At 48.1% G+C, this 8,998-nt stretch overlaps 1 protein-coding gene and 1 long non-coding RNA gene across 2 annotated transcripts in view; both read right to left on the reverse strand.

The window, feature by feature from the left end:
- Positions 1-81: 81 nt before the first annotated feature.
- Positions 82-8,998, reverse strand: part of LOC142903095 (uncharacterized) — a 179,007-nt gene continuing 170,090 nt past the window's right edge. The window contains exon 5 of the long non-coding RNA XR_012929189.1: positions 82-368. This is a non-coding gene — a long non-coding RNA (uncharacterized LOC142903095). The remainder of the gene's footprint in view (positions 369-8,998) is intronic.
- The window catches only part of LOC142903144 (uncharacterized), an 8,754-nt gene continuing 1,622 nt past the window's right edge, over positions 1,867-8,998 (reverse strand). The window contains exons 2-3 of the mRNA XM_076048636.1: positions 4,913-5,192; positions 1,867-4,759 (exon numbers count right to left, since the gene is read on the reverse strand). Coding sequence (XP_075904751.1) covers positions 2,808-4,759; positions 4,913-5,189 — 2,229 coding nt within the window. The 5' untranslated portion in view covers positions 5,190-5,192 and the 3' untranslated portion in view covers positions 1,867-2,807. The remainder of the gene's footprint in view (positions 4,760-4,912; positions 5,193-8,998) is intronic.

Consider the following 8,998-nt stretch of genomic DNA (forward strand, 5'->3'; position numbering starts at 1 on the left):
TAATAATAATAATAATAATAATAATAATAATAATAATAATAATAATAATAATAATAATAATAATAACCTCACAACAAGAAGGTCGTGGGTTCAATTCCGGGGCCCGGACCTGGGACCTTTCTGTGTGGAGTTTGCATGTTCTCCCTGTGTCTGCGTGGGTTCTCTCCGGGTTCTCCGGCTTCCTCCCACACTCCAAAAACATGCACGTGAGGTCAATTGAACATTCTAAATTGTCCGTAGGTGTGCATGTGAGTGTGAATGGTTGTTTGTCTCTATGTGGCCCTGCGATGAACTGGCGACTTGTCCAGGGTGTCACCCTGCCTTCGCCCTAAGACAGCTGGGATAGGCTCCAGCAGACCCCTGTGACCCTGAATAGGAATAAGCAGGTATAGAAGATGAATGGATGAATGGATGAATGGATGAATGAATGAACAATAATAATAATTAAATAATAATAATATAAAAACAAAATGAATAATTACACCTATCTTTTAGCTTTACGCTGAATGTGTTTTTCTTTTCTAAAAGACATGACTTCTTTACAAAGTTAGTAAGATGACTCATCATGACAAAATTCTTTCTATTTGGAAAACAATTCAGGGGCAGGTCCGTTTAAACTAACCCCGAGTCATGCAGCAAAGTGCTCTCCTTCCAGTCTGCTCCTCGGCTCAGATTTGACCTCAAACTGAGAAGCAAACATGCACCAGCATTTAAAAAAAAAAAAAAAAAAAAAAAATGCCGGTCAAATGGCAAGTCAGCAACAATAACCAACCACAAGTCAGTCAAGCACCGAGTACTGTGAAATCCATTCTATTGGATGCCTACAAATCACAAACGCAATACGATCGACCTACTTAATAAACCACTCTTATTGAAAGATACAACTCTGAAAGTTCCCGCGCTACACTCATTTGTAGCTGAAAGACAGAAAAAGACATGTAAACTACAAAACTGAATTGATTTAATGAAAAAAAAAAACAACCCTGCAAATGTGTACACTGTGGTTTGATACATCTGTAAATAAATAAACAGCGGCTAGGAGGGGAGATTTTTGGAACTAATTAACTCGCAGGCTTGCAGATTAAGGAAAAGGCTCCGTTTACTGAAAAAAAATAAGAAAAAAAAGCTGAGGTCGCAAACCTCGAAAAATAACCTCCCTTTCGCTTGATTCAATAGTAGCGCACCACGGCCGGCAGAGGGCAGCAACTACATATACAATAAACTCGACATTTTTTCACTCCGTGCTCAAACCAATCGAGAGGCACCCAATCCGCAAGCGTCAGTGATATTTAGATGGCGTCAAGAATACAATATACAAGCAACGACCAGGAGGCAGCCAAGCACCGCATTGAATACATTTTTAAAATTGACCTGTTCGACTTACACTATACGCTGTCTGTGATGAACAATTCATTCTTTTATCGTTGTGATATTGACATAATTGCCGTTTCTTAGATTCTCACTCCTTTTTCCTCAACTACACACTTTTTGTTTTTTAATAGTAAACAAAATTAGAGGCCGCTACAATTTTGTCAGTGGCTATCTACTGCTAGCGGCACAGTTCCTACACAAGTATGGAAAATAGGGAAAAGTAAGAAATTTGGTCAAATAAATTTCCCGTTCTGGTCAAGTATGGTTATTGTATAATATCGGGAAAATATTTGTCATCATTTCAGACATTCACTGCTTTTGAGGTTGTGGAAACTTACTCAAGCAACCTTTAAAAGGTCAACGTTTAAGGCCACGTGACGCTGATGTGCAGCCGAGCCGGGAGGGTGTGACAGACAGGGCAGGTGGGAAGGTCACACTGGGCACCTGGGGGGGCATGTGTTGTGTGTTGGAGCATAATGTAGAAGTCTCACACAATAAAGGAAACAAGAGGTTTTATTTTTTTAATACACAATCATCTCTCCGAACAAATCGTTTCAAAATTCACATAATATGTGCACAGTTTCCCATTAAGTGCAACGCACTATTGTCCAGAATAAAGGTGGAATAAAATACAAAAATTGCACATCCACAGTTTACGACGTTACACAACGGAGGCATATTGAAATTGTTAGGCATGTATTTTTTGAATTATTTGTGTTGTATGAGTTAGTGATGTCTTTACTTAAAAAAAAACCCTCTTCATTTACTGTTAAGACACAATTACAAGTAATCAGTAGTCAAACAAATAAATTACACAGAATACTGACAAGCTGACGACAACCTTTAAAAGGGACAAAACAAAACTAGATCAATAAAGAGTTAATTTACTCGGTGGGGGGTGTTTAGTTTTAGGTTGAAAAGAAATTTGGCACAGTGGGGTGGATCGTCTGCTTTGCAGCAAAACTGAATCTTTATGCACTTCTTCAAAAGAATGGCACAAAAGAGTAACCAAGAAAAACAGGAGATTATGAAGCGTTAGCTGCGAATAAATGCTTTGTACAAAACGTACTAATGAACTTATGTGCCTAAAGTACAGTATACACCTGTAAAGCAAAACAGAAAAGTGATCATTAAAACTGCATCACCCCGCTGTTCGTGGCAATACTCAGAGCCTTTCAATGATATATTGTCTGTAACGTGAAATGGAAAAGGATAAATATGTAAACAGTAGAATTACGACAGCTGAGACATTTGGTTAAAAAAATTAAACTAAACTGTTTACCTTGACCAATGGAGTACCTTTGCAATTGCAGTAGTTTTACCACAAATTTGGTAAAAACAAAACAAAACAAAACAAAAAACAAAACATAACATAACAAAAACTACATTAAAAAAAACAATACACTACTACATTCACCTTGGTGTACCAAGATTACTTACATTGGGTACAAGAGGTAACCAGAAAATGTGGAGTGGACGTATTGGCCGGCGTAGAGTCCTGCCGCCTGGTCGGACGGCAGCTGAATGTGGACAGTGTCTCCGTGCCGAAGCGGAAGAACGGCACTACCCGACGCCTGGTCCAGCATGCCCTTCTTGTACTCGTCGTAGGTGTACATGACCGGCTCATTGTTCTTCATCAGTGCCACCCACACATTTCCCCCTTTGCAGTGGACGTGGTAGGCAAAGTAGTAGATCCCAGATATGCTGCAGGTGAAGACCCCAGTTTGGGGATTGTAGTCCTGATTACTGTTGTGGAGCAGCTTGTCAAAAATGACGGGGGAGCCGACAGGAGGGAAGGGATTGGTGAGCTTTGCTGTGAACGCAGGCATCTCCGAGCCACTTGTGCCGCCGTTGCCTCCGTTCTTTGGCTTATACACTTGCCGTTGGCCATTATATGGGCCAGTTGCAGGAAGGATCTGGCCGAGGTCAGGAGAACTTGAGGGTGGGCCTGGCGGACCCGGAGGTCCAGGTGGTCCCGGCATCCCAGGAAGTCCAGCAGGGCCGCTTAGACCCGGGTTTCCTTGAGGGCCCATGCGACCAGAGAGTCCTGGCTTTCCTTCTCCAGGATAGCCAGGCTTCCCGGAAGGGCCCATTTCACCTTTTTGACCTGGAAGGCCAGGAGGTCCAATTGGACCCCCTGGTCCCATAAGCCCTGGGATACCCTGTGGTCCCTGATAGCCCTTCTGTCCAGGCTGTCCACTCTCTCCCTTTGGTCCAGGTAGTCCTCCGCCACCAGGGGTACCAGGCAAACCTCTCATTCCAGCCTCTCCTTTGGGGCCAATGGGGCCTTGAAACCCACGTGGTCCCGGTTCTCCATCTAATCCAGATAATCCAGGCTGTCCTGGAAGACCAGGAGGTCCCAATTCTCCTTTGTTTCCTGGATATCCTCTAGGTCCTGTGGTGCCATCTTCTCCTTTTGGTCCTTGAAATCCAAGATTACCAGGGGGTCCAATTGGTCCTGGTAAGCCAGGCATACCACTGTGTCCCGTGAGACCGATTACGCCATGAGGGCCTCCATGTCCTTTATCACCTCTTTGACCTGGAGGTCCAGGGAGTCCCGTGTGTCCTTTGTGACCTTTAGGTCCTGGAAAGCCTACCTTCCCATAACCTGGCAAGCCTGGTCCCCCAGGGAGACCTGGAGGGCCTGGTTCCCCCTTTCCACCATAGGGTCCTGGTTGACCCCTTAAACCATCGTTCCCCTGTTTCCCGATTCCTGGCAAACCTGGTGGCCCTGGTGGACCTCTTTCACCTGATGGTCCAATCATTCCTGGTTCTCCAGAAGAACCTGGTTTTCCTGGTACACCCGGCTGACCAGGGGCACCATTGAGGCCAGGATTGCCAATGCCAGGCATGCCCACATTTCCAGGTGGACCTGGTGGTCCACTAGGTCCTTTTAATCCTGTTAACCCGGGTAAACCAAGTCCATTGTCCCCTTTGGCACCAGGTATTCCACGGAGGCCAGACAGACCCTTGAGGCCGGGCTCCCCTCGATGACCAGGCTGTCCGGGTAGACCCTGACCTCCTGCTTTTGAAATCCCTGGAAGTCCAGGAGGACCTGGGAGCCCTTGAGGCCCAGGAAGTCCAATTGGCCCTTCTCTTCCACTAAGACCAAGGTCACCTTTTGGTCCTGGAAATCCAGGTCCTCCAGGTTTTCCTGGTAATCCTGTAATGCCAGGCTTTCCAACTCCTGTGTAGCCTTGAGGACCGGGAGGCCCTGGTTTTCCTGGCAACCCTGGCAGTCCCTGGCCCGGTAGCCCAGGTGGACCTTGTGGTCCAGGTGGTCCTGTTGGTCCAGGAGGGCCCTGAATCCCCTGTAGTCCCTCAATGAGAACTTCTGCACCAGGACCAGGGGGTGGGGGACCTTTGGCACCTCTGGGAAAGGTCTGTCCTGTAGGAAACAAGTGGCGTGGCAATGTTAATCAAGCACTAAACTGGTCCAATTCAAAATGATAGACTATGTTTTCCTTGAACAAATAAAGGTAGTCGTAGAGATAATAAATAAATTACATCAAAATTTTGAAACTCTTGACGCAGACATCACCTTTGCCGCCAGAGAGTGGCCGCTCATTGCCCATCTGCAGAGGGAGCTCTTTCCCGTACGGTGGCAGGAAAGGCAGGTCCTTCCTGTACGGCATCTCATTCCCCATGAACTGCTGCTGCTGCGGCAGCGAGCCCTCATTGTACTGCGGCAGGGGCTGGTGCTGCTGAGGTGGCTGCTTGGGCCCGTAGTAGACAGCGCCGCTGCGGACACCGTGCGGCCAACACAACAGGAGCGTTGTGGCGAGGGGCAAGAAAGTAGGGAAGGACCTGGCCGCCATTATCTGGATGGGAGAAAACACATAAAAACAACAGTTGCAAATTTGATTTGTTACTCAGTATAAATATAATCCATTAATTTCATTCTAAAATCAAACGATCAACTGCTTTTGCGAACAAGAGACACTGTACAGTCAGTTTACAGTCAGAGCCTTGTGGAGGTAGCTGCTCGCCTGGCCGCTATAGGGTTTTTTTTTCCTTTGAACACAGTGACAAGCTGGATAAGGGGATGAATCCAGGAAGTTTGGGAATTGTTCAAGGTTGCACAATGTATTTATATGCACCGGAAAACCAACAACCGATGCAAAGTACCACAAAAAGAAGAAAAAAAAAAAGATCTTCTATGCTCCTGTTACATCTCAGACCTGCTCCATCTCCACCCTGAGCTTCCTGGCTGGGCTGAGGCTGAGTCAGGTGTTGTTGGCTGCACTTCCTGCCCAAGCGGCAGCGGCGGGTGAATGTCGGGTGGCGACCTTTCGCGTCGGCCTGCGGTTTGTAGCACTCGGATGCCGCCTCCCGCTGCCCGGCCGGACACGGTTCGGCCTCGACACCCTGTCGAGCTGAGGAATGTCAGGAGAGGCGCACAAGAGAACAGGGCTGAGACACGGCTTTTAAAAAACTCGGACCTCCGATCAGGTCAAGTTCTGATCGGTTCGTTTGCACACGTACCACCTCAATGAACCTCACCTAATGAAGTAATACGCATGAAGGCAGCAGAGACAGTGGCCAGCAGTTGCCAATATAAACACGAGAAAATATTCGGGAAGCAGTTGTCCCGTCAATGTGTGATCAATTATTACTATTTATTATCCAGTACCCAGAGCACATCGTTCAGGATAAAGAGGTTTTAAGGGGGTTTCTTTCAAACACGGCGGCCACGAACTGTCCAAACAGTCCCGCCTGCCAGCGGAGGAATCCGACTCGACCCGCCGTTTGTTTTGAAATCAGCGGTCAGGACTCGCCGATGTTTCCACTGGAGGCTTTCTGCCGTGCGAAAAGATAAAACATGATATTCCCCCCTTGAATCCTCGAACCGACCGGCCTGATTGGAGGCGTCCCGGCGTCATCAGTCACGCCTCGGTCTGAAGACGCCGTGACGGGCCAAGAGCACGGCGGCGAGGTCACTACAGGCCGTGCGTGTTTAGCTTTGCTGCTTTGGCCTCGACCACAACAAGGGAAGTCTAACGCTCTCTCCCCCCCGAAACATCCTGTCTGGGTTCGTTTCCGCACACAAATGAAAGATTTCACCACCGATATGACAAAGGATTGTGTCATCCGGAGGCTACGACAAGGTTCTTTCAGTGGGAGCAGAACCACCGGCCAAGCATTAGCTCAGCACAACTTAAAGACTGGAAGGCAGTCGGGCAGCAGTTTTGCTTCGAGATTTTTCAAATACTGGGGAAAACTGAGGTCACATTGAGTCCAATCTGAACAAAACATTCCGTTCTGATTCAGAATCACAAAAAAATAAATAAATAAGAAATTCCTGTTTCTTTTACTTTTTGGCCAGTTTACAGCCTGCAACCACAGGTGCGAATCAGTCTGGACTTTCGATGCTAGCGGCTAGCAAGGTAGCTGAGATAAATAGACAGGAAACAGCATGTTAAAAATGAGAGGGAAAAAATGATCGACGTTCCCGTGTCCACAGAACTGTTCCAACATCCTTCACACCCCCACCCACAACCCCAACACAAAGTCCTTCCCAACCATGTTTGGCTCCCCGACGACCCGCTCATACCCTCGCAGCGAGTTCCTCGTCCTCCTCCTGCCAAACCGTGACGACCGCAGCCGGCTCGCCACGGGCCTGTTATCGCCTCCATCTTGGCCCCCGCCGCATAATCACATTTCCATTTCACCGCCGTGTTCCTCACCCCCAACTCACCTCACCCTCGCCCCCCCTGAGTGCTTCCAGATGGGAGGGTTCTGGCCCTCAGTAAACAAAACCTGTGAGGAACACATAGTCTCAAAAAAGGAATCCCAGCACAGCACGTAGCATTGAGCTAACGTTAGCATTGATGCGCCTTTTGCATCTTAAATAAAGATGCTTTGTTCGGTCCAAAAACTTTTAGCAACACTATCTGTTTAGCCTGGTAAGCCTTCTATGTGGCTAACACGCTAACTAGCTGCTCCAACGTCACCGATAGGGATCACATTTGAGCGTCAAAACCAAATGAGTCAAGCCATCATTGGCAAAGGCAATGTGGACACACACAACTGCTGCGGCCGCAGGGTTGTGTTGTGTTGTGTTGCCCGATGGAACACAGCATCGGAATTTGGCCGGGAGTCAGAATCTGAAAGTGAACTTCCAGGCGAGGCCAAAGGTCAAGTCTCTCCATCACACAGCAGCTCGCAGTGACGATGGCGTTTCAATAGGGGGTGCCAAAGCGCACTTTGGAAAACAGGACTTTCCGACCAGACTTCAGTCTTTTAAATTCTTCTTTTTCGCCTTCAACAGGAAGCAGGCAGCGTCACCTGCTCGACCTCCGCAGGCTGGCATTCCTTCGCACCTGGCCGATGCCTCAGAGGCCACGCCGGAGGTCAAGAGGTCATGAGAGGCCTCACCTCACAGAGCCGAGTCCTGTTTATAAGGACACACTGGCAACACACTTTGAAAACAACGCGCCCAGCAACGGTGGGGGGTGGAGCCCCGCTAGCCACATTAGCAACCGCCGTGTTTTGCTTGCCGCTTTTGGGGGTTTGGGAGGAGGCGGGCGAGGGGGTTGAAGTCCTGCCCCCGACCTGCGGCTCGTCCCCTCCCCTTCCTTCTTCTTCTTCTTCTCCCTACCTCCCTCTCGTCCCCTGGACGGTGGAGACTGTTTGTCCGGTCATCACATGTGATGTCCGGCTGCTGCTGCTGCAATTTTGTTTTTAATTTTTTCATGCTGCAGCTGCGTAAACACAACCTGCGTGCAATGAGCGACAAGTCACATGTAGCTGCAACACACACACACACACACACACACACACACAGAAATTAACAATAACCTGCGTGTAATGTCGCCGTGCAGCTCTCGCGCCCTCTTCAGGAAAAAAGGGGGTGTCGGCCTGGTGGTCACATGACCCTTGCTGCATGTCAGATTTCAGAGTGAATCTCTTTCCACTGCGAGCTGCCAAGCATAAACACTTCTTCTTCCCCCTCTGCTTGTCAAAAAAACAGCGACTTGACTTCCTTCCCCTTCTCGTCTTCTTCAAAAAACATCTCACATGTCTGGAGTTCAACTGGAGCTCGGCAGACACCGACTGTGTGAAACCTCCATCACCTAATATGGCCAAATGTGAGCAGGAGCTTGGCTGGAATCTGACTGCTGTCTCACGATCTGACTGAAGCCGCAGCAAAATGAAGCAGCACGGCAGTGAAATTCACCGGAAATAAAAGCCTGAGGGAGGTTTTTTCCCTCTGTATTGACCTGCAGGACGTCACGGCAGAGACGTTTTTCTTGGAGGGAGAAAAACATCCAACATAATTGTGCAAGATCTGTGTGTGCGAGAAGCTGTTTTTTCTGTGTTGCTTTTTCCCCCTCTGGGTTGTGTGACCCTGATGATGCGACAGCCACTTGATGTGCTGAACAGTAAAGTCACCACACACACACACACACACACACACACACACACACACACACACGATTACAGCTGCTGCTACTGTGCAGATGTTTCTGCAGTTTTTCACGTTTTTACGAGCGACAATAAGAAGTCGACAACTGAGGAGTTCAGACAAGATAAGATAAGAGAGAGAGAAGGAGAGAGAGAGAGACAGAAGGAGAGAGAGAGAGAGCGACAGAGAGAGAGGGGTAGAGAGACTACTGCTGCTGCT

Source organism: Nelusetta ayraudi, unplaced genomic scaffold, assembly GCF_046127955.1.
Source record: "Nelusetta ayraudi isolate G7.1 ecotype Tasmania unplaced genomic scaffold, CSIRO-AGI_Nayr_v1 ptg000106l, whole genome shotgun sequence".
NCBI lineage: Eukaryota > Metazoa > Chordata > Actinopteri > Tetraodontiformes > Monacanthidae > Nelusetta > Nelusetta ayraudi.